The sequence below is a fragment of the Nerophis ophidion genome, linkage group LG24, assembly GCF_033978795.1.
Source record: "Nerophis ophidion isolate RoL-2023_Sa linkage group LG24, RoL_Noph_v1.0, whole genome shotgun sequence".
In the NCBI taxonomy this organism is placed as follows: Eukaryota; Metazoa; Chordata; class Actinopteri; order Syngnathiformes; family Syngnathidae; genus Nerophis; species Nerophis ophidion.
In genome coordinates this window covers 5,500,671-5,527,275 of record NC_084634.1, presented here as the reverse complement: position 1 = coordinate 5,527,275, position 26,605 = coordinate 5,500,671, and the positions used below count along the sequence as shown (strand labels likewise).

The 26,605-nt window shown below is 38.7% G+C and overlaps 1 protein-coding gene across 4 annotated transcripts; it reads left to right on the top strand.

The window, feature by feature from the left end:
• Positions 1-5,627: 5,627 nt before the first annotated feature.
• LOC133542459 (gastrula zinc finger protein XlCGF57.1-like) lies at positions 5,628-20,567 on the top strand. Of its 4 annotated transcripts, none has more exons than XM_061886614.1 (4): positions 5,628-6,276; positions 6,466-6,516; positions 8,671-8,895; positions 10,443-11,322. In XM_061886614.1, exons 1-4 carry the CDS (start codon positions 6,174-6,176, stop codon positions 10,514-10,516), a joined length of 453 nt encoding a protein of 150 aa, XP_061742598.1. In that variant the 5' UTR covers positions 5,628-6,173; the 3' UTR covers positions 10,517-11,322. The 4 variants fall into 4 exon arrangements, with proteins under 4 accessions (XP_061742598.1, XP_061742595.1, XP_061742596.1 ...); XM_061886611.1 differs by lacking the exon at positions 10,443-11,322 and adding an exon at positions 18,366-20,567 and having other exon boundaries at positions 5,842-6,276; XM_061886612.1 differs by lacking the exons at positions 6,466-6,516; positions 10,443-11,322 and adding an exon at positions 18,366-20,567 and having other exon boundaries at positions 5,844-6,276.
• Positions 20,568-26,605: the final 6,038 nt, after the last annotated feature.

The window sequence follows — 26,605 nt, the reverse complement described above, 5'->3', positions numbered from 1 at the left end:
TATACATATATGTATGTATGTCTGTATATATACATATAAATCATACATATATATAAGTAAAGGCATTTTAAAAATAACATGAAAACCTCCCAAATTCAAAAATACATTAAAAAAAAGGATTAACATCAACGACAAAAATAATATCATGAGTGTAATATTTATTTATTTTCTTTTTTTTCTGTCCTTATGCTACTGTTGTTTCAATACATTGTTAAACATTTGAATATTTTTACGAAAATAAGTTTTATGTCTTTGTTTTGAAAATTTGAAATGGAAAAGTTTACTTTTATTTTCACAATAAGTAAATAGTATATGATAAAATAGTTTTACCGGGCTTGGAAAGCTGGTTTACTTATTCCTCTTGCGAGATTTAGAAAAGAGTTTCTTACTTGTTTCTCTCGCGAGATCTGACAACACTGCGCGCGAACCAAACACGGCGAGGATAAAGCAAGATGGCGTCTGACGGTGAAGACAGTTCAGTGTTCTTAATCTGTGCCTCCATGTACACATATATGTCCTTTATTACACTCTAGTAAATAGAGTAAACATCGTTAATAACTGTTTGCATCCGGTTATATTAGTCTGAGCGCACGTTGATGCTTCTCCAGCTAGCTTAGCTTGCTAGTTAGCTTAGCTTGTTAGCTGCTAACAAAGAGAGGCGGAAGTGATCAAAACACATCGCTAAGCAGAGATCAAGTGTGAGTGTAAAGTGTTGTGATTGTGTGAAAATGTGCGAAAGAACCATAGCAGAGTACGAGGAGGAACTTTGTCCAACAAAAGAGGAGAAGGAGCGACAACATCAAAAACATCAAGTTGTGTTACACAGAACAGGTTTGTTTACTTCTTACTCTCACATCTTTACTCACTTTATATTTTATTATTAACACTATTCTTGAATAGATTGTCTATAGGAAGATGAATTGTCATGTGAGGATGATGCACTGATTGTTTATGTTGTTCATAAAAACGAGACAGTGTCAGACACAATATTTATGAGAGGTTGATGTTCCTCTGTTTGTAACAATGTGTATCAACATGTTTACACAAAAGTCACACAGTCACCGGGGGAATATTCCAGAGAGCAGGTTAAGTGCAAACTCCTGAGTATGTAAAGCTTGAGAGTTTTACCTCTAAAAATAAGAGAGGTAAGACAAAGTCAGAGTCAGTTACCATGGTAACTGATGTTGTAAACCTAGCCTGCTAGCTGGCAGATTTGACAGGTTATATATGTGTGTAAAAGCTATACTGACCTTTTATTTACTTCATGTCGGCGTTCGTTGGGGCAGCCATTAATGAGGCAGTGATTGTCGAAAAAACAAAGCCTGATCTAAAGAGGACATCTTGATCTCATACATCTCAAAACAATTGCCTGTTCATTTTTAAGTGAAATGTCTTATAGTTGCTTAAATTTGTCTTTAAAGGAGAACATTATCAGCAGACCTATGTAAGCGTCAATATATACCTCGATGGTGCAGAAAAAATACCATATATTTTTTAACCCATTTCTGAACTCTAAATGAGTGAATTTTGGAGAACTAAACGCCTTTCTGTTTATTGTTCTGGTGGCGATGACGTCAGAACGTGACGTCACCGAGGTAATACAGCCGCCATTTTCATTTTCTACACATTACACACACGGGTCTCAGCTCTGTTATTTTCCGTTTTTTCAACTATTTTTTGGAACCTTGGAGACATCATGCCTCGTCGGTGTGTTGTCGGAGGGTGTAACAACACTAACAGGGAGGGATTCAAGTTGCACTGAAGATGCGAAAGTGTCTGCCGCCAGACCCCCATTGAATGTGCGGGAGTGTCTCCACATTTGACCGGCGATGACAGACATGGCACAGAGATGTATGGATAACCTGCAAATGCAATTGCAACGATAAAAGTAAAAAAAATCACAAAGGTGAGTTTTGTTGTTGACTTATGTGCTAATCAGACATATTTGGTCACGGCGTGACTGCCAGCTAATCGATGCTAACATGCTACGCTAATCGATGCTAACATGCTACCTACCGGCGATGACAGACATGGCACAGAGATGTATGGATAACCTGCAGATTTATTTAAATTGATAAAGTCAACGAAATCACAAAGGTGAGTTTTGTTGATGTTGACTTATGTGCTAATCAGACATATTTGGTCGCGGCGTGACTGCCAGCTAATCGATGCTAACATGCTATTTACCGGCGGTGCTAAAGCAGACATGGCACAGAGATGTATGGATAACCTGCAGATGCATTTGCAACTAAATTACGTTTCCTTCCACCCACATTTAATGCGAAAAAAAACTTAACAATTGAAGGATTTAAGTTGCTCCATTATCACAAAATGCGAAAGTCCTGATCGTTTGGTCTGCACATTTTACCGGCGATGCTAATGTAGCTATTCGGCTAGCTATGGCTATGAATAGCGTCAAAAGCTATTCGCTCAATAGCTTCAGTTTCTTCTTCAATACTTTCATACTCCAACCATCTGTTTCAATACATGCGTAATCTGTTGAATCGCTTAAGCCACTGAAATCCGAGTTTGAATCCGAGCTAATGTCGCTATATCTTGCTGTGGTATTCCCATTGTTTGTTTACATTGGCAGCACTGTATGACGTCACAGGAAAAGGGATAGTGGTTTCGAAGATAGCGAAAATAAGGCACTTTAAAGCTCTATTTACGGATATTCTGGGACCGGTAAAATTTTGAAAAAAAATTCAAAAAATACAACATGCCACTCGGAGCTGATTTTTGTTGTTTTTAACCCTTTTGAAATTGTGATAATGTTCCACTTTAACCAAGCAACAATGTTGTTTCCAGTTTTTCAACTAATCGGAAACATTTCCAGTAGAACACATGATTAATAAAATGTTCAATAGCTGCAGCCGTAAATTCCATATACGATTTAATATTTAGAATAGAATAGAATAGAACAGAAAGTACTTTATTGATCCCTGGGGGAAATTCAGCACCACAGTTCACTCACAATAAACAATAATAATAATAAATAATATATAACATTTATTATATGAATAATATAAATATATTCTACATATATTCTACATTTAAGTGCAGTCAAGAAGGAACATATGCATTATACAGTCTGATGGCTGTCGGTATGAAGGACCTCCTGTGTCGTTCCGTGTTACATTTTGGGAGTCTGAGTCTTCCACTGAACGTGCTCATTCTCTCCGCAAGGTCCGAGTGTAGTGGGGGAGGTGTTCGCCATAATGGCTAGGAGTTTTGCTAGACTTCTCCTCTCTGACACCACCGCCAGAGAGTCTAGCTCCACTCCCACCACGTTACTGGCCTTCTCTACCAACTTGTCCAGTCTGTATGCGTCCTTTGCTCTCAGCCACGGCCCCAGCAAGCCACGGCGTACAGGAGCTTGTCGGAGCCACTGTGTCAAACCTGTTAAAGAACTGGTTTAGCTCATTGGCCCTCTCTTTGTCTCCGTTCACCCCCCTACCCCCCGACGGTTTGAGGCCGGTGATGGTCTGCATGCCTCTCCAAACCGCCTTCATGTTATTGTCCTTCATCTTCCCTTCCAGCTTCCTCCTGTAGTTCTCTTTGGCCTCCTTTAGTTTGGTCTTCAGCAGCACCTGAACTCTTTTCACCTCCTCCCTGTTACCAGCATTGAATGCCCTCTTCTTCTCATTCAGTATGGCTTTGGTCACCCACGGCTTATTGTTTGGGTAGAAGGAGATGGGACATTGGAGTCAACACAGAAGTTGATATAGTCTGTGGTGCACTCTGTGAGCCCGTCAATGTCCTCACCATGAGGCTCCATGAGCACCTGCCAGTCAGCTACCTCAAAACAGCCTTGTAGTGTCTCTTGGACCCCTTCTGACCACCTTCTCATAGTTTTTTTGGTTACAGGCAGTCTTTTGACCAGAGGTACATAACAGGGGTTGAGGTAAACAAGGTTGGGGTCTGACCGGCCAAGCTCTGGGAGTGCTATGGAGCTATATGCATCTTTGATGTTTGCGTACAGCAGGCCCAGGATCTTATTTCCCCTGGTGTGGCAGTTGACATACTGAGTGAAGTTGGGTAGTGATTTGTCCATAGTAACATGGTTAAAATCCCCTGAGATGAGGATGAAAGCTTTCGGGTGCTGGGTTTGTAGTCTGACTATGGCGCTGTGGATGACGTCACTGGCAGCTGCAGCGTTAGCAGAGGGGGGGATGTATACTGCCATCACGATAACAAGCGGAATCTCCCTGGGCAAATAATATGGTCTGAGTCCTACAGCTAACCTCTCTATAGTCGGGTCACAGTGACGCTCTTTTATTGTAATATGACCGGGATGACAATATTTCTTATCAACAAACAAAGCCAGCCCCCCTCCTTTCCGCTTGCCGTCGGTTCGGTCCCGGTCAGCGCGCATAATTTCTAAGCCGTTTATAGAGACGTTACTATCCGGAACATCCTCGTGCAGCCACGTCTCAGTAAAACAAATAAGGCTACACTCACAATATTATTTCTGACTACCGGCAAGCACCGGTAACTCATCCATTTTTTTTGCCAAAGAGCGCACGTTACCTATGATGACGGAAGAAATATATATATATATATATATATATATATATATATATATATATATATATATATATATATATATATGTATATATGTATATATATATATATATATATATATATATATATATATTATATATATATCAATCAATCAAACAATGTTTTTTTATATAGCCCTAAATCACAAGTGTCTCAAAGGGCTGCACAAACGACTACGAAATCCTCGGAAGAACCCACATAAGGGCAAGGAAAACTCACACCCAGTAGACATTTATAAAAATTAAAAAAAGAACAATAGTGTCACAGTGGCTTACACTTGCATCGCATGTCATAAGCTTGACAACACACTGTGTCCAATATTTTCACAAAGATAAAATAAGTCATATTTTTGGTTCGTTTAATAATTAAAATAAATTTACATTATTGCAATCAGTTGATAAAACATTGTCCTTTACAATTATAAAAGCTTTTTTTTTTATAAATCTACCACTCTGCTAGCATGTCAGCAGACTGGGGTAAATCCTGCTGAAATCCTATTTGTTGAATGAATACAGAATCGTTTTGAATCGGAAAACTATCGTTTTTGAATCGAGAATCGTGTTGAATCGAAAAAATTGATTTATAATCGGATCGCGACCCAAGAATCGATATTGAATCGAATCGTGGGACACCCAAAGATTCGCAGCCCTAACATACATATATATGTATATATATATATATATATATATATATATATATATATATATATATATATATATATATACATGTATATATATATATATATATATATATATATACATGTATATGTATGTATATATATATATATATATATACATACATATATATATGTGTACGTATATTTTATAAATATACATATGTATCTATATATATATATTATATATATATATATATATATATATATATATAAATAGATAGATAGATATAATATATATTATGCCAAAGGAAATTTAAAAAGAACATGAAAACCTCCCACATTCTAAAATACATTATAAAAACGATTAACATCAAAGACAATAATATTATAATGAGTGTAATATTTATTTTGTTTCTTTTTTTTTCTTTCCTTATGCTGTACTGTTGTTTCAATACATTGTTAAATGTTTGAATATTTTTACGAAAATAAGTTTTATGTCTTTGTTTTGAAAATTTGAAATGGACAAGTTTACTTTTATTTTCACAACAAGTAAATAGTATATAATAAAATAGTTTTACCGGGGTTGGAAAGCTGGTTTTACTTATTCCTCTTGCGAGATTTGGATAAGTGCTGCTTACTTGTTTCTCTCGCGAGATTTGACAACACTGCGCGCGAACCAAACACGGCGAGGATAAAGCAAGATGGCGTCTGACGGTGAAGACGTTATTGCAGTCGTCACAGTTCAGTGTTCTTAATCTGTGCCTCCATGTACACATATATGTCCTTTATTACACTCTAGTAAATAGAGTAAACATCGTTAATAACTGCTTGCATCCGGTTATATTAGTCTGAGCGCACTTTGATGCTTTTTGAGCTAGCTTAGCTTGCCAGTTAGCTTAGCTTGTTAGCTGCTAACAAAGAGAGGCGGAAGTGATCAAAACACATCGCTAAGCAGAGATCAAGTGTGAGTGTAAAGTGTTGTGATTGTGTGAAAATGTGCGAAAGAACCATAGCAGAGTACGAGGAGGAACTTTGTCCAACAAAAGAGGAGAAGGAGCGACAACATCAAAAACATCAAGTTGTGTTACACAGAACAGGTTTGTTTACTTCTTACTCTCACATCTTTAGTCACTTTATATTTATTATTAACACTATTCTTGAATATAGATTGTTTATAGGAAGATGACTTGTCATGTGAGGATGATGCACTGATTGTTTTATGTTGTTCATAAAAACGAGACAGTTTCAGACACACAATATTTATGAGAGGTTGATGTTCCTCACAGTTTCCTCTGAGTATGTAAAGCTCAAGAGTTTTACCTCCAAAAACAAGAGAGGTAAGACAAAGTCAGAGTCAGTTACCACGAGGCTGTAAACCTAGTCTGCTAGCTGGCAGGTTTGACAAGTTATTTATGTGTGCAAAAGCTATATGATGATGATTTAATTATCCAGCATGATCCGGCACCTGCCCACAGGGCCAAAACCACCAGTAACTGGTATTGTAGAACAACGCAGAAACGAATGAGTATAACAATAGCAGGGGTTAAAATATGGAACTGTTTAAAGGATGAAATAAAACACAGCACCAACATAAACCAGTTTAAAAAGCTTTTTAAATCATTTATCATTAGTAAATATAAGAAAGAAGAGCAAACATTGTTTTAGAAAGACAATAATATATAATATGTATATAAATACAATACATATAGGTTATATTAAGTGTACAAATGTATATATTTGATTTAAATGTTAAACTGTGTATATGAGACGTGTGCTACATATATGTTGCTTATATATTGTTTAAAAAAAAGTAATATAAGTGAAGCATATTTTAGATTTAATATATATTTTGAACCTTGTTCTTGTTGTGATGGGGTAGGTTTATATAAGCGTTGTTTCAATCTACACCCTTTCAGCTCAATCATTGCTCAAATTAGTATTTTTTTTTTCTTTTTTCTTTTTTTGTTGTTGTTCTTTGTTTTGTGTGAAGATTGCCAAAATAAATTAAAAAAAAATACTGACCATGGCATTACTGTCCTCGATTGGCCTCCCAACTCCCCTGACCTGAACTCCATAGAGCAGGGGTCACCAACCTTTTTGAAACCAAGAGCTGCTTCTTGGGTACTGATTAATGCGAAGGGCTACCAGTTTGATACACACTTATAAAAATTGCCAGAAATAGCCAATTTTCTCAATTTACCTTTAACTCTATGTTATTATTAATAATTAATGATATTTGTCTTTGTGGAAACTTAATGATTTCTCACAATTAATGTATATTTTTGATGACATGTTTTCAATAGGTTAAAATCCAATCTGCACTTTGTTAGAAAATATAACAAATTGGACCAAGCTGTATTTCTAACAAAGAGAAATCATTATTTCTTCTAGATTTTCCAGAGCTAAAATTTTAAAAGAAATTCAGAAGACTTTAAAAATAATATTTAAATTTGATTCCACAGATTTTCTAGATTTGCTAGAATATTTTTTTTTAATTTTAATCATAAATTTGAAGAAATATTTCAAATATTCTTCATTGAAAAAACAGAAACTAAAATGAAGAATTTAATTAAAATGTATTTATTATTCCTTATAAAAATAAAAAAAAACTTGAACATTGATTTAAATTTTCTGGAAAGAAAAGGAAGGGATTTAAAAGGTAAAAAGATATATGTGTTTAAAAATCCTAAAATAATTTTTAAGGTTGTATTTTTTCTCTAAAATTGTGTTTCTGAAAGTTATAAGAAGCAAAGTAAAAAAATAAATACATTTATTTAAACAAGTGAAGACCAAGTCTTTAAAATATTTTCTTGGATTTTCAAATTCTATTTGAGTTTTGTCTCTCTTAGAATGAAAAATGTCGAGCAAAGCGAGACCAGCTTGCTAGTAAATAAATACAATTCGAAAAATAGAGGCAGCTCACGGGTAAGTGCTGCTATTTGAGCTATTTTTAGAACAGGCCACCGGGCTACTCATCTGGTCCTCACGGGCACCGCGTTGGTGACCCCTGCCATAGAGAATGTTTGGGGTATTGTGAAGAAGAAGCTGAAAGACACCAGACCCAATAATGCAAATAAGCTGAAAGTTGCTATTGAAGCATCCTGAGCATCCATAACACCTCAGCAATGCCACAGGCTGATTGATGCAGTAATCCATCTGTTCACAAGGATTCCCAACCAAGTACTGAGTACATTAATTGATATTTTCAAATGTTTGATTTTGTTTTGCTCTTATTTTTTTTACTTGGTTTGAGGAAATATTTTACTTTTTTGAGATAGGATTTTTGAGTTTTTTTTAAGTTGTATGCCATTATCAGCAATATTAAAATAATAAAAGGCTCGCAATATTTCAGTTGGTGTGTAATGAATCCAGAATGTATGACATGTTCATGTTTTTAGTTGCATTAAAGAAAAAAAAGAACTTCATCACAATATTCCAATTTTCTGAGACAGTCTGTAGTAGTTAAAATGTGTTTTGTTTGTGTCCTGTAGACATCCATCAGCGGATTGAACACCGAGAAGAATGTCTCCCTCATCTGCAGGGGGACAGTTTCACACGTCCACAGCCCTCACATTTTAAAGAGGAAGAGGAGGGAGAGTGTCCTGTAGGGCAGGAGGAGGCTGATCTCAGCAAGTTTCCACTGACTGTTGTCTCTGTGAAGACTAAAGAGCATGAAGACAAGCCACCTGAGTCCTCACAGCTTCATCACAGTCCAAGTAAGCACAACATCCACATATCATCTAATACAATGTTTGTGACACATGTTCATCCGGGGGCCACATTTATCACTAAAGATGGAGATATATCTACTTTTTAACACGGCCATTTAAAAATGAAAGCACCTCTTCCTGAGGGTGTTTCAGTGTTATTACTTCACCTTTATTGTGAGTTTTTAAGCCAAAATGCGTCCGTTCTCCCTTTTCTGTCTCCACACTCTGTCTGCTTGTAAGTACTCCGTGATTGTGTGCCGCCGAACATGCTCGTCTGCTCGTAAACCAGCAATGTCACAACGTGACTTCGATGCGGGAGAGGGGGGTGCGGGGCCGGTACGTTTCAGAGATGGCATAGTACCGAAAGTTAATCATTAGCGGTACTATAGCGGTATACTGTACAACCCTAATAGGTGGTATGGCCCCTATTTATAATTAAAATAACAAAAAAATGTTAGATTTCATCAGATATGTTCTAGTATTGTATATGTGGATGGGGGCCCTGCTTGGGAAATAACTTCAGAGATCAGGTTTAGTTCCACTTCAAACATTCACATGTTGCACAATGAGATGAGTGCTGTAGCACAAGCCTGGGATAACGTGAACAGTTGTGGAACTTTCTAACAAACACAGTGGAAAGTATTTTGAGAAAAATGAAATGACGCAGATATTGCTTTCTCCTTTTCCTGTTAACTCGAGAAAAAACAGGATCTTGTCGGAAGCGCGATGTATGTATCTCAGCTGCATTTGGGTGGATAAGTTGCCACCTCATCACAGAAGTTTGGTTCTTTTATGACTTTATTATGGGTCTACTGAAAATGTGAGCAAATGTGCTGGGTCAAAGTATACATACAGCAATGTTAATATTTGCTTACATGTCCCTTGGCAAGTTTCACTGCAATAAAGCGCTTTTGGTAGCCATCCACAAGCTTCTGGTTTTTTGACATAGACTTGTTTCTTTAGCATTGTCCATACGTTTATGTCGGGACTTTGGGAAGGCCATTCTAAAACCTTAATTCGGGGGGTGTATATTTTAGCATCTCGGAAGAGTTCCTGCCGCAAGGGGTTCTGGGTATTTGTTTTGTTGTGTTTATGTTGTGTTACGGTGCGGATGTTCTCCCGAAATGTTAGTCATTCTTGTTTGGTGTGGGTTCACAGTGTGGCGCATATTTGTGACAGTGTTAAAGTTGTTTAAACGGCCACCCTCAGTGTGACCTGTATGGCTGTTGACCAAGTAGGCGTTGCATTCACTTGTGTGTGGGAAAAGTCGTAGATATCATGTGATTGGGCCGGCACGCAAAGGCAGTGCCTTTAAGGTTTATTGGCGTGCTGTACTTCTCCCTACGTCCGTGTACACAGCGGCATTTTAAAAAAATCGTACTGTGGAGAGACGGAGCCGACGAGCCGACAGCGGGCTCGGACAAACGATGGCGGTGAGAGGGCGGAGCGTGGGGCGAAGCGGAGAGGTGGGGCGCGCCTGGAGCGAGACTGCAGCCATCGGCGTCAGGTGCGTACACCACACCTGCGCTCAATCGCTACATCTTCTGCTGCAGCACAAAAAGGGCGAGGGAGGAACGATCAGGGGAGAAGTAGGAGAGGAACCATCCGATCACAACAACCACGATAGCGACGAGCGAGACCAAGAGAAAGATGAGCCCCCGCGGCAGACGCAACCGCCGGCCACCGAAAGGTGCGCCGCCGCGACCAGCAGAAAAAGCCGGCGCGCTAGCAATTGGCGCGACAGACAGGCAAGAAGACAAATGTGTCATGCACCGAGTGTCACTGCAAGCCACACGGGGACGGCTGGTGTCCCGTCACACATACATTTTACTATTTGAAACTGATACCAATAATTTAGAAACCGATACCGTTCATTTCCGATATTACATTTTAAAGCATTTATCTGCGGATAATATCAGCAGTCCGATATTAGCGGACATCTATAGTTTGTGGTCATTGTCCTGTTGGAACACCCAAATGCGCCCAAAACCCAACCTCCGGACTGATGATTTTAGGTTGTCCTGAAGAATTGGGAGGAAATCCTCCTCTTTCATTGTCCCATTTGAAGCACCAGTTCTATTGGCAGCAAAACATGCCCAGAGCATAATACCACCACCACCATGCTTGACGGTGGGGATGGTGTTCCTGTGATTAAAGTCCTCACCTTTTCTCCTCCAATTATATTACTGGGTATTGTGGCCAAACAGCTCAATTTTTGTTTTATCTGACATCACATGGACAAAGAAAGACTTCTTCTGTAGGAAAGTTGTGTGAAATACCCAAAAATAACGTGTAGTGTGTTGTTAATTTATAGCCAAAAATATTTTTATTTTAAAGAAATTTTCAAAGCAGAATAGTCTCCTTAGGGCCTTCTGGCACCCCATGGGGTAACCGTAAGGTCTGGGCCTCTTAAAGGGGAACATTGAAGAAGAAGAATAATCATTTTTATTTGTCCGTTCCAACATGTACAAGACACATCAGAACTGAAATTACATTTTCGGCACAGTCCCGATAAGAGCAGACGCACGTTACAGGGGGGGGGGGGGACAAGACGAGACCGCCGACGGATCAGCCGGTTACAGCGCTCCTTAAAAAGATAAGAAAAGGGTGACATTAGGAAAGGGGGGCTGAGTAAAAAAATATCAGTCCAAGGCTAGACCCTCAGCAGAGGTCTAGTCTGAGTCCAAGGAAAAAACCTCACATAGCATGGCACACATTAAACATACATATATCACACCAACTTGCAACAGAGGGAGGGGGTGGGTTTGCGCAGGCCCGCTGTTCGCTCTGTAGCGCCGCTCAGCCATTTCACAACCCCATGGGAAATAAGCGTTGGTGAGGGTGTTGATTTAAGGGTCATGTGTGTGCGTATGCCCAATTAACTCGGGAGAGGTGAAGTGTTTTTGTATGGCTGAGGCCGATAAAGTTCGGCTACAGATGTTGTTGACAAAAAGGAAGGTCAAAAGCGTCTCTCTTTGAGAAGTCTTCGGGAGATTTTCTTCAGAACAGCCTGCTCCATGCCAAGGCCATTCAAGAAGTCCAAATCGTAGATAAAAAGTTGTTTTGTTGTTGTCTTCTTAACTGTCTATGCGACGTCAAGGCTTGGTTAGCCCAGAATTTTTTAATAATGAATGAGGGAAAAACGGAAATTGTAGTTTTTGGTCCGGCCCTCACTGACTTGGGACCATTGCAAAATTATGTGCGTCCCAAAGTCACCAGCCTATAGACAGCCATTTTAAACTAGACAAACAAGTCAATGGCGTTTTAAAATCGTGTTTTTATCACCTTCGTCTTTTAGTAAAGGTTAAACCGTTTTTATCTTTTAACCTTTTTGAACAAGTGGTGCATGCTTTTATTTCAAGTGGCCTGGACTACTGCAATGCACTTTATGCTGGCATTAGCCAAAAAGCTCTCTCCCGGTTGCAGTTAGTCCAGAACGCGGCAGCAGGACTTTTAACAGGGGCCAGGAAACGCCAGCATATAACCCCAATTCTTCAGAGTTTGCACTGGCTCCCTGTTCATTTTAGAATTGATTTTAAAACATTGCTGTTTGTTTTTAAATCTTTACATGGACTGGCACCTCAATATATCTCGGACCTCATCCAAATTTACATTCCTGCGCGCGCTCTGAGGTCCGAGAGCCAGCTCCAGCTCGTGGTGCCCAAGACCAGACTTAAGACCAGGGGAGACAGGGCCTTCTCTGTGGTCGGCCCTAAGCTCTGGAACAATCCATGTCCAAACTGCTTCCACAGTGGAATGTTTTAAGTTTCGTCTTAAGACCCACTTTTATTCTTTGGCTTTTAACACTACGTGAGTTGTGGGGTCCTCTGTTGTCCTCTGTGTTTTTTTATACACTTTGATTTCAATTTTACTGTTTTAATTGATTTTACCCTTTAAAATAGTTTTTAATCATATTTGTTTTTATATTGTTTTTATTGGTTTTATATTTATTTTTTGTTTTTATTCAGTCATTGGTGGAGCATAATATATATGTATATGTTTTTATTTTTTTTATTTTTTATTTTTTTACAATTGTTTTTAACATGGCTGTGCAGCACTTTGGAAACGTTATTGTTGTTTAAATGTGCTATATAAATAAAATGGATTGGATTGGATTACAGATGTTGTTGACAAAAAGGAAGGTCAAAAGCGTCTATCTTTGAGGAGTCTTCGGGAGATTCTCTTCAGAACAGCCTGCTCCATGGCAAGACCATTCAGGGAGTCCAAATCGTAGATAAAAAGTTGTTTTCCTTCGAGAAGACAAAATATTAACTTGTCTTCTCTGCTTGTCCATGCTGCACCTCTTTTAGTTCCAATTAATTATTCCTTCTCCGCAAACTTTTCTAAGATGAGATCCATTTGCGATTCAACTCAGAAATCACACAAGTCTGTGTTCCCACAGCCCGACCCAATCCTTCCATTGCGTTGAACAGCCGTTGGGCCCCTTGAGTGGCTGCCATCGTCTTCAGAATTTGTCGATACACCAGAGCAATGCCCAGCCCAATCAGCAAGTGCCCCGTGATCACAGCTCCAAATAGGTAGATGTCTTCGACGTCCTCGATGGAAAGAGCTGAGAGGCACATGATCCTCCATGAGTTCCAGGAGTCCCGCACGTAACCTGCAGCGATGGTTCTATCAGGGCAGCCAGGCTCCCCAGAACCTCTTTTTCTTGTCGAAAAAACTGTGTTAATAGCGTCAAGAGTCCAGCTGATCATATTCATAATGAAATTTGGATTAGAGGACAGCGCAAAGAAAGAGGCATTATCAGCAGACCTATGTTAGCGTCAATAAATACCTTGATGTTGCAAAAAAAAGACCATATGTTTTTTTAACCGATTTCCGAACTCTAATAGGGTGAATTTTGCGATGTAAACGCCTTTCTATTGATAGCCTGTCGGAGCGATGACCTTTCACCCGTGACGTCACAACGTGAAGCGATCCGCCATTTTCTCAAACACATTACACGCACTAAGTCAAATCAGCTCTGTTATTTTCCATTTTTTCGACTGTTTTCCCGTACCTTGCAGACATCATGCCTCGTCGGTGTGTTGTCGGAGGGTGTAACAACACCAACAGAAACGGATTCAAGTTGCAACAGTGGCCAAAAGATACGAAAGACCCTCGTTGGTTCCGCACACTTTACCGACGACCGCTATGCTACGACAGAGATGGCAAGAAAGTGTGGATATCCTGCGACACTCAAAGCAGATGCATTTCCAACGATAAAGTCAAAGAAAATCTGCAATATTGGAAAATAGACCACCACTGAATCTGCCGGAGTGTGCGAGCTATTCAGGGAAGACGGCAGTCTGTTCCCGCAGACGAGCGAGGTAAATCCCCTGGATGTCTTGGCTAAGACGTGAATTATGCCACTTCTTTTTCTGTCTCATTTTGTCCACCAAACTTATAACGTTGTGGATGAATGCACAAAGGTGAGTGCGTAGCGATCCAGACTATAATGGATAGCTGTGGTCTTACACAAATAATAAATGAACCCACGCATCGGTAATACGATAAACCTAGTGCTTGTCAGGGGTATCACCGTTTCCAAAGTTATGATACTCCCGTATACTAAAGAAATTTGTCCAATCATTACCTTACAAAATTCGAGGTTCAGACTCATGTTCGTCAAACTAATAATAATAACTGCTATAGCAGCCGCACCATTAATGCTGCCACAACAACAACTCTTGCTGGCCTACTGCCCTCGGTAATGGCACCATTCCCAAAGTATGTGGGCTCTATCGATAACTTCACTAACAACTTTAACGACGCCCTGCGCAAAACCATTGATAGTATAGCACCGCTGAAGTTAAAAAAGGCTCCAAAAAGGCGTACCCCATGGTTTACAGAAGAAACTAGAGCTCAGAAATTATGTAGAAAGCTGGGACGCAAATGGCACACGACTAAACTTGAGGTGCACCATCAAACATGGAGTGATAGTTTAATAACTTATAAACGCATGCTTACCTTAGCTAAAGCTAAATATTACTCAAATCTCATCCACCTTAAATAAAACAATCCCAAATTTATGTTTAGTACGGTAGCATCGCTAACCCAACCAGGGACCCCTTCCAGTAGCTCCACCCACTCAGCTGATGACTTTATGCAATTCTTTAGTAAGAAAATTGAAGTCATTAGAAAGGAGATTAAAGACAATGCGTCCCAGCTACAACTGGGTTCTATTAACACTGACACGATGGTATATACGGCGGATACTGCCCTCCAAAATAGTTTCTCTTGTTTTGAGGAAATAACATTAGAAGAATTGTTACAACGTGTAAATGGAATAAAACAAACAACATGTTTACTTGACCCACTTCCTGGGAAACTTATCAAGGAGCTCTTTGTATTATTAGGTCCATCAGTGCTAAATATTATAAACTTATCACTTTCCTCGGGCACTGTTCCCCCAGCATTCAAAAAAGCGGTTATTCATCCTCTTCTTAAAAGACCTAACCTCGATCCTGACCACATGGTAAACTACCGACCGGTGTCTCACCTTCCCTTTATTTAAAAAATTCTCGAAAATATTGTTGCAGAGCAGCTAAATGAACACTTAGCGTCTAACAATCTATGTGAAACCTTTTAATCCGGTTTCAGGGCAAATCACTCCACGGAGACAGCCCTCGCAAAAATGACTAATGATCTATTGCTAACGATGGATTCTGATGCGTCATCTATGTTGCTGCTCCTTGATCTTAGCGCTGCTTTCGATACCTCGATCATAATATTTTATTAGAACGTATCAGAACACGAATTGGTATGTCAGACTTAGCCCTGTCTTGGTTTAACTCTTATCTTACTGACAGGGTGCAGTGCGTCTCCCATAACAATGTGACCTCGGATTATGTTAAGGTAACGTGTGGAGTTCCCCAGGGTTCGGTCCTTGGCCCTGCACTCTTCAGCATCTACATGCTGCCGCTGGGTGACGTCATACGCAAATACGGTGTTAGCTTTCACTGTTATGCTGATGACACCCAACTCTACATGCCCCTAAAGCTGACCAACACGCCGGACTGTAGTCAGCTGGAGGCGTGTCTTCATGAAATTAAACAATGGATGTCCGCTAACTTTTTGCAACTCAACGCCAAAAAAACGGAAATGCTGATTATCGGTCCTGCTGGACACCGACCTCTATTTAATAATACAACTTTAACATTTGACAACCAAACAATTAAACAAGGCGACTCGGTAAAGAATCTGGGTATTATCTTCGACCCAACTCTCTCCTTTGAGTCACACATTAAAAGCGTTACTAAAACGGCCTTCTTTCATCTCTGTAATATCGCTAAAATTCGCTCCATTTTGTCCACTAAAGACGCTGAGATCATTATCCATGCGTTTGTTACGTCTCGCCTCGATTACTGTAACGTATTATTTTCGGGTCTCCCCATGTCTAGCATTAAAAGATTACAGTTGGTACAAAATGCTGCTGCTAGACTTTTGACAAGAACAAGAAAGTTTGATCACATTACGCCTATACTGTATATACCTTTATATACATATATACATACATATATACCTATACTGTATATACCTTTACATACATATATACATACATATATCCCTATACTGTATATACCTTTATATACATATATACATACATACCTATACTGTATATACCTTTATATACATATATACATACATATATCCCTATACTGTATATACCTTTATATACATATATACATACATACCTATACTGTATATACCTTTATATACATATATACATACATATATACCTATACTGGCTCACCTGCACTGGCTTCCTGTGCACTTAAGATGTGACTTTAAGGTTTTACTACTTACGTATAAAATACTACACGGTCTAGCTCCATCCTATCTTGCCGATTGTATTGTACCATATGTCCCGGCAAGAAATCTACGTTAAAGGGACTCCGGCTTATTAATGATTCCTAAATCCCCCCAAAAAAGTCTGCGGGCTACAGAGCGTTTTCCGTTCGGGCTCCAGTACTCTGGAATGCCCTCCCGGTAACAGTTCGAGATGCTACCTCAGTAGAAGCATTTAAGTGTCACCTTAAAACTCATTTGTATACTCTAGCCTTTAAATAGACTCCCTTTTTAGACCAGTTGATCTGCCGTTTCTTTTCTTTTTCTCCTCTGTCCCACTAGAGGGGGTCTGGTCCGGTGGCCATGGATGAAGTGCTGGCTGTCCTGAGTCGGGACCCAGGATGGACTGTTCGTCCGGAATCGGGACCCAGGATTGACCGCTCGTCTGTGTATCGGCTGGGACGTCTCTGTGCTGCTGACCCGCCTCCGCTTGGGATGTTTTCCTGCTAGCTCCACTGTGGACGGGACTCTCTCTGCTGTGTTGGATCCACTTTGGACTGGACTCTCACGGTTGTGCTGGATCCACTATGGATTGAACTTTCACAGTATCATGTTAGACCCGCTCGACATCCATTGCTTTCGGTTCCCCTAGAGAGGGGGGGTTGCCCACATATGCAGTCCTCTCCAAGGTTTCTCATAGCCCTCATTGTCACCGACGTCCCACTGGGTGTGAGTTTTCCTTGCCCTTATGTGGGTTCTACCGAGGATGTCGTGGTTTGTGCAGCCCTTTGAAACACTAGTGATTTAGGGCTATATACAGTAAATAATCATTGATTGATTGATTTTGTTGATGTTATTGACTTATGTGGAGTTTGCTAATCAGACTTATTTGGTCACGGCATGACTGCAAGCTAATTGATGCTAACATGCTATTTAGGCTAGCTGTATGTACATATTGCATCATTATGCCTCATTTGTAGCTATATTTGCATCCAGCCTTTCCCTCCACCCACATTTAATGCCAAACAAACACATACCAATCGTTGGTTAGAAGGCGATCGCCGAATTCGTCCTCGCTTCCTCCCGTGCCGCTGTCTGTCGTGATATGGCTCAATAGCTTCAGTTTCTTCTTCAATTTCGTTTTCGCTACCTGCCTCCACACTCCAACCATGCGTTTCAATACATGCGTAATCTGTTGAATCGCTTACGCCGCTGAAATCCGATACTGAATCTAAGCTACTATCGCTATACCTTTCTGTGCTATCCGCCATGTTTGTTTATGGTGGTTTCACGCTGTGAAGTCACAGGATAATGGACGGCTGGATATACTGATGGTGAAAATCAGGCACTTTGAAGCCGTTTTTCGGGATATTGCGTGATGGGTAAAATTTTGAGAAAAACTTCTAAAAAATGAAATAAGTCACTGGGAACTGATTTGTATTGGTTTTAACCCTTCAGAAATTGTGATAATGTTCCCCTTTAAGACCTCACTGTTGGTGCTATTTTCTATTTCTATTTTTTTCTCCTTTTTACCGAATTTGAAAGCAAAAGTGAGTCCACAAATAATTGTAAAGCAGAATTGAAAAGGAAATCTGAATCGGTAAAATCTTACCTATATCGCTCCTAACATGTGACTGAAAAAAAGATGGACTCCTCAAGCATGTTTGTCTTTGTGTGTCCTGCAGACGTCTGTGCAGAACATCTTCTCTCTGAGCAACAGAAGTGGAGCTTCAGGATGGACAAGGAGGAGCCACAGCCCTTCCACATTAAGGAGGAAGAAGAGGCGCCACATACATTGCAAATGCAAAGGGAAGAAAATAACCCACTGACCTCCCATTTTAAAGAGGAAGAGGAGGAACACAGCATCAGTCAAGAATGGTTGGAGGCGTTCCATGTGGTTGTGAAGAGTGAAGATGATGAGGTCAAAGGTGAGAGTGAGGAGAGGGGAGGGGGGGAGCCTCCAAGCAGCAGCTCAACTCAACACATGACAACAGAAGCTGATGGAGACCACTGTGGAGGATCACAAGCAGACAAGCTCTTAGCTCCACTATCAGATAGTGAGGACACAACGTCACACTCTCCTGACACTGATGATGAAGACTCTAAAGATGATAAGACATGTCACACTGACAACACACACTTCACATGTTCTGTCTGTGACAAAACTTTTAATCACCGTCGCAATATGAAAAGACACATGAGTACACACACTGAAGAAAAACCCTTTTCATGTTCAGTCTGCGGTAAATATTTTACTTATAGGCACGATATGAAAAGACACATGAGAACACACACTGGAGAAAAACCCTTTTCATGTTCAATCTGCGGTAAATATTTTACTCGAAGGCCAAATTTGAAATCACACATGAGAACACACACAGGAGAAAAACCTTTTTCATGTTCAATCTGTGGCAAATATTTTAATCAAAGGAACCATTTCAAAGGACACATGATCTTACACACTGGAGAAAAACCTTTTTCATGTTCAATCTGTGGTAAATATTTTAATCAAAAGAACCATTTCCAAGGACACATGAGCATACACACTGGAGAAAAACCTTTTTCATGTTCAATCTGTGGTACAGATTTTACTCGAAGGCAAAATTTGAAAACACATATGAGAACACACACAGGAGAAAAGCCTTTTTCATGTTCAATCTGCAGTAAAGATTTTACTATAAGGAAATATTTCAAAAAACACATGAGAATACACACTGGAGAAAAACCTTTTTCCTGCTCAGAATGTGGTAAAAGTTTTGCAGTAAATGAAAGTTTAAAAATACACATGAGAATACACACTGGAGAAAAACCTTTTTCCTGCTCAGAATGTGATAAAAGTTTTGCAATAAATCAAAGTTTAAAAATACACATGAGAACACACACTGGTGAAAAACCTTTTTCATGTTCAATCTGCGGTAAAGATTTTACTCATAGGCCCCCTTTCAAATCTCACATGAGAACGCACTCTGATGAAAAACCATACTCCTGTTCAAGATGCAACAAAAGCTTTTGTCACCGACAATCTTTTACAGTACACATGAGAACACACACAAGAGAGAAAATGTTGAGTTGCAGTGTGTGTGGTGAAAGATTCTCTTCTAAGTCCCAGTGTAAGAAACACAAGTGTGCTGGTGAGAACAGCAGCAGCAAATGAAGATGCAGGATTTGAAATAAACTGTCAAAACTTGAACTTTGACTTTCTAACAACATCAGCACATATAACATGTGTGACATCATTGTTGTGTGTGTAACACAATCTTGTTAATATGATTCTAACATTTATAGATTAGACACTTCAGATTAGTGCTTTTATTTCAGTCAAGTACATGAGTTAATATACACATTTGTGTACTTTAAAATGAACACAACAATTTGACTGAAAAGGTGAGAATAAACAGTACATAAAATATGTTACATACAATAAACATATTAAGTGTAGATATTCCTAATTCACTTTTATACTTATTCATAAGTGTTTTGTATATGTTTTTTTGAACAATGAAGTGTTACATATTTTATTTTGTAATTGTAGATGATTCCATAGATGAACTCCTTTATTTGATGTACATATTTGTTTTACATGTGTTCATACCTTTGCTTTTGAGTACACATAAATCCCTCTTAGTTCATATTTACTGGTTCACATCTGAAACATCTTCTGGACCACTTCTGGAAGCATATTATTATTTACTTTATACATCATTTGAACAGTTGTCTTTTTTACAATTTTAAAATGTGTGACTTTATGAATCATTTGTTGGGTCTCTATAATCCATTCTCTTAATTACCTTTATTACTCTCTTGTGTAATATGAATATTGTTGTGTGTTTGTTTTATATGTATGTCCCCAGACCTTTATGCAATAAACAATGTATGCTTCAACTAAAGTGGGGGTACAATAATTGTAGTTAATATTTGTACGTATGTATTCTATTCGATTTTGTATTACACCCCATTTTTTTCATGTTTCTTAATAACATGTACATGTAGTGTCCAGCTTACTTCATCATCTATATTAACTCCTAAAACTGTGATTACCTTTATTCCTTTCATTTCAATATTATCCATTATTATTTGTGTTTTAAATTTTTACAACCTCCAAATATGATATATTTAGTTTTATTGAAGTTTAGTGACAGTTGATTGATGTGCAGCCAACTTTTTTATGGTCAAGTTCTCTCTGGATAAAATAAGATGAGAGTTAAATCAAGCGGTAATGAAGGTGAAGAATGGAAGATTATTATATACATAATTATATATAGTTACACTCAGTAGTGACAATTAAAGACACTTTTTTGTTGTTCATTTGAGCAAAGAAAAAGTAAAGTAATATTCTAAACAACAGAAGAATATTAATATCAGCAGTCAATATTCCAACATTGTGAAGCTGAGCTATGGTAAAAAACATATTCAGCTTTAAAGGCTTTATGAGAGTGATGTTATTATCAGAATCAGAAATACTCGAGGGGAAATAAGAAATTTCAGCACTATTATAAATATGTGAATATTAAGTGTAATAATGTATGATATTAATACAATAATAAAATGGTACGTTTGGGAATCTTTAATATAGTTTGTATGAACATCCTGGGTGTTTCCATGCTAGAATAGTTTTAATTAGTAAAGAGTGAAAAACAAATGAGGCAGTAATGATAATAATGGTTTGTTTTAAGCCTGTTTATGAATAATTAAAGATAAATAAAATATCAAAATGGAGCTTACATCCTCAGTGAGCTGAAATCCAGCAGTAAAGATGAGCTAAATAATGTGGAAAGGTCAGAAGTCAAATGTTTCTTCAGGTAATACATGGAGCCTCTGCTGCCACCCAGCGGCCGTTGGAAAGAATGCATACATTTTGTTTTGACGTCCTTAAAGCTGCTTTTAACTTTCTGTCCTGTTTGTGTCCAAGTCTGTAGTGTGGGACATAGGACAGAAGGAGGACATTTTGTTAATAGCCTGTGGAGGGCAGCAATACACCTAAGATGTTCTACTAGTCTGCTGGAAATAGAAAGAAAACTTATGTAATAAACTGTACAGAACAGGCAAGAAATAAGAGTGAGAAGATCAAAAATAATCGTCAAAGCAGCAGCAAAATTTTTAAATGTAAAAGAACTATCTTGGGAACAGGTGCAAGGTGAACTACAGAGAGGAGACGAAACAGAGTCATGTGACCACAATCCAACACCATGTTGATTGTTCAGTGGAATGTCAGAAGTCTAATAGCAAACAGACGGGAACTAAAATGATATGTTGGAGCCAACTTTCCTTATTTGTTTATATTGTTTTTATTTTGTTTTCTCTGATTGATTGCTGGCATCAGTTTATTCTGAATTTCCCTTTCAGCAGATTGCTCCGCCCACTTCCTGTTGAGAACCGGAAAGTGTTGACAGGGATGGGGCTGTTGCCATGGTAGCCTCCTTTAATTGGGTTCAGCTGGGAAGACTTGCATGGAGGACAAACAGTTTTGGAGCGTGTGGTGTGGTGTGTGGTCAGGTCTCGCTGCTGTGACAATGTGCCATTCAAGGTCAGCATACATCATGTTCTAGAAGCTACATTTCATTTCATTTTGATAGCTTGGAATAAAGGGATTGTCATATCCAAACACATTTCTACAGTACTGGACATTCAATCATTTGCAGGCGTCAAACTGGTCAACACAGTCGCCCAAAGGTAAGGGCTGGACAATGAGAATAAAATGCCTCAAATGTGATGAATTCATCTTGATACTGTCCTGCCACAGTGAATAGGTTTCCCTTTTAAAGGACAAAATCCTCCCAGGGTCTTTTGTCCTTAATGACTGTCTGGATAAAGTGAGGAGACTATAATTCAGGAAAACAATTTATTTTACAAATGGACCAGAATAAATAACACATTTTTACTGGTAGATAATAAATTCGACATTCAATAAAACTAAATATATCATATTTGGAGATTGTAAAAATGTAAAACACAAATTATGATGGATAATATTGAAATGAAAGGAATAAAGGTCATCACATTTTTAGGAGTTAATATAGATGATGAAGTAAGCTGGACACTACATGTAAGTCATATAAAGAAAATAATAAAAAAATGGAGTGCAATACTAAATAGAATAAAATACGTACTTACAAATATTAACTACAATTATTGTACCCAACTTCAGTTGAAGCATAGATTGTTTATTACATAAAGGTCTGGGGACATACATATAAAACAATCACAAAACAATATTCATATTACACAAGAAAGTAATAAAGGTAATTAAAATAATGGATTATAGAGACCCAACAAATGAGTCATAAAGTCACACATTTTAAAAGTAAATGATCTTGTATAAAAGACAAGTGTTCAAATGATGTATAAAGTAAATAATAATATGCTTCCAGAAGTGGTCCAGAAGATGTTTCAGATGTGAACCAGTAAATATGAACTAAGAGGGATTTATGTGTACTCAAAAGCAAAGGTATGAACACATGTAAAACAAATATGTACATCATATAAAGGAGTTCATCCATGGAATCATCTACAATTACAAAATAAAATAGGTAACACTTCATTAATTCAAAAAACATATATAAAACATTGTTATGAATAAGTATAAAAAGTGAATTAGGAATATCTACACATTGTTTTTTGTATGTAACATATTTTATGTACTGTTTATTCTCACCTTTTCAGTCAAATTGTTGTGTTCATTTTAAAGTACACAAATGTGTATATTAACTCATGTACTTGACTGAAATAAAAGCACTAATCTGAAGTGTCTAATCTATAAATGTTAGAATCATATTAACAAGATTGTGTTACACACACAACAATGATGTCACACATGTTATATGTGCTGATGTTGTTAGAAAGTCAAAGTTCAAGTTTTGACTTTATTTGAACCAGGAACCCTCAAGTTGCTGGCACGCCTACTCTACCAACCGAGTTACACCTGTTGCGATCCGTGACTCGGATCTTCACATATTATTGTTTGTTTTTCCATCTTTGTTCTCATTCTCCGTTTGTTCCGTGTATTTCCCGTTTAGTCCATCACCATGGTTACTTATTAGTTTCAGCTGTTACTTCCGGTTCCTGCACACCTGTTCTCTGTTAATCACCTTCCCTTTATAAGCCGTCCTCTTTTCATTTTTCTGCCTGGGACTCGAGTTTGTTTTCACACAACGGTACGTCTGCTTTGCACTTTTGCTTGCATGCAATTCCTGTATTATTCTCGCGAGGTCTCACGCTGCGCAATTTTATTCATTTTTAGCTCTCATGCTAAATGTTTTGTTTTCCCCTTTGTGTGCCTTAGTGCCAGTTTAGTTTACTATTTGTTTATCCTAGCTTTCATGCTAGCGTCTTTTGTTTGCCTTTTCTTAGCTCCAGTATTTTTGTTTTGTGGCACCTTTTGTTATTCAAATAAATAGTTAAACCTTACCTTTGCTGTGTACAATTTCGATGCATCCTCGAGGGAATCGAACCCGGCACCACGATGCCGAACAGACGTAACAATACCGCCCCAAGTAACCGGAACAGAATATAATAATAATAAAATGCCTCATAGCAAATGTGATGAATTCATCTCAATACTGTCCTTTTTTGGAGATTTCCCTTTTAAAGGGCAAAGTCCTCGCAGGGTCTTTTGTCCTAATGACTGTCTGGTTCAAGTGAGGAGACTATAATTTAGGAAAACTATTTATTTACAAATGGACTAGAATAAGTCACACATTTTTACAGATAGCTAAAGTTGGGACATAATTAAGATAATGAAGGATGAAGTGATTAAGAAATGTTTAATACAGATTAGAATAGTCCGTGCAACTAATCATATGTCCTGAGTTCCAGTTGAAAGTGGGTGCAAGTTCATGCCCACGCACATACACTCTTATCGCCCACATTCTTGCCACTGTTTACCTGGCTTCTTGGCCAAGGTCTGAAGGACAACACCAGATATGAAGTCAGAGTCCAGGATAAAAAGCACTAGTCAATATCGCACAGAAGGAACCTTCCTGGTGTTACCTGACGGCACGACCACCAAGCTGCGACACCACTACAAAGGCAATGGCTGACATCTACTGGGTACGCCTCCTCCTGGGTAGGAGTGAAGGACAAGGACTGCTCCAACTGTTTCATCAGTGGAACCCTGGCTGACTGAGCTGTGTCCGTATGTACCGCCACCCGACCTGATCACCAGTCAGACGACTCATACCAGGAGGCCTTTGACTCCTATATATGTTGGAACTCAGGGTGTGGCTGGAAGGTTGCCCAACCAGTCTACATGTGCTGTCCTGTGGGGAGTGCTCAGAGAGTATGGGGTATCGGACTGTCTGATTGTGGCGGTCCACTCCCTGTATGATCAGTGTCAGAGCTTATGTAGAATAAATATATTCTACATATATTCTACATTTAAGTGCAGACAAGGAACATATGGATTAGGGAGTCTGTTCTGAAGCCCACAGTAAAGAGACGTAACTTCATCACCTCGCCTGGTTATTGACTCCAACCCAATATATTACACCGTCAACGAGCAAAATTAAGAAATAAATGGCAGAACAAAGGTTACTCAAATAGTGAAAGGTAAGGTTTTTTTTTTTTTAGTAACCAGCAAGCATAGTACAGTTAGTAGAACAACTGTGTTTTTATTACTGTGTATTTGATAGGTGCCGTCGGAAATTCAATTAGTTATTTTATTTATATATATAATAAAATAAATATATAGAGCTAGTATTTTATACATATGTATATATATATATGTGTATATATATATATATATGTTAAATATATATGAAATACTCCATCCATCCATCCATCCATCCATTTTCTACCACTGGCGCCTATATCAGCTACAATTGGGCGGAAGGCGGGGTACACCCTGGACAAGTCGCCACCTCATCGCAGGGCCAACACAGATAGACAGACAACATTCACACTCACATTCACACACTAGGGACCATTTAGTGTTGCCAATCAACCTATCCCCAGGTGCATGTCTTTGGAGGTGGGAGGAAGCCGGAGTACCCGGAGGGAACCCACGCATTCACGGGGAGAACATGCAAACTCCACACAGAAAGATCCCAAGCCTGGGATTGAACCCAAGACTGCAGGACCTTCGTATTGTGAGGCAGACGCACTAACCCCTCCACCACCGTGAAGCCCATTATATATATATCCATCCATCCATTTTCTACCGCTTATTCCCTTTTGGGGTCGCGGGGGGCGCTGGCGCCTATCTCATCTATATACATATATATATATATATATATATATATATATATATATATATATATATATATATATATTTATATATATATATATATATGTTATGTATATATAAGTGGCAGCAGAGGCTCCATGTATTACCTGAAGAAACATTTGACTTCTGACCTTTCCACATTATTTATCTCATCTTTACTGCTGGAGTTAACCTCACTAAGCATACAAGCTCTGTTTTTATATTTTAATTATCTTTAATTATTCATAAACAGGCTAAAAATAATCCATCATTATCAGTACTTCCTCATTTGTTTCACTCTCTACTAATTAAAACTATTCCAGCATGAAAACAGTCAGGATGTTCATACAAACAATATTACACATCCCCAAACGTACCACTAACCCCTCTGCCACCGTGAAGACTTGTAGATGTAAATATATTCCTCCCCTCTTAACCACGCCCCCGTTTAAACCACGCCCCCAATCACGCCTCCACCCCACCCTCGACCGCGCTCCCCACTCCCGACACCCTCCACCTATGGTGCACTCAGACTAATGTATCCGCATACAAACAATTAATAACGACGTTTACTCTGTTAAACGACACACATGTGCACATGTACGTTGTAATTAAGACCTAGAAACCATAATAACCAAAACAACGTATTCTCCGCCAGACGCCATCTTGTTTTGTTCTTCCTCCTGTGTGACGTCATCGAGGTGTTCTCCACCGCGGAACAAATGT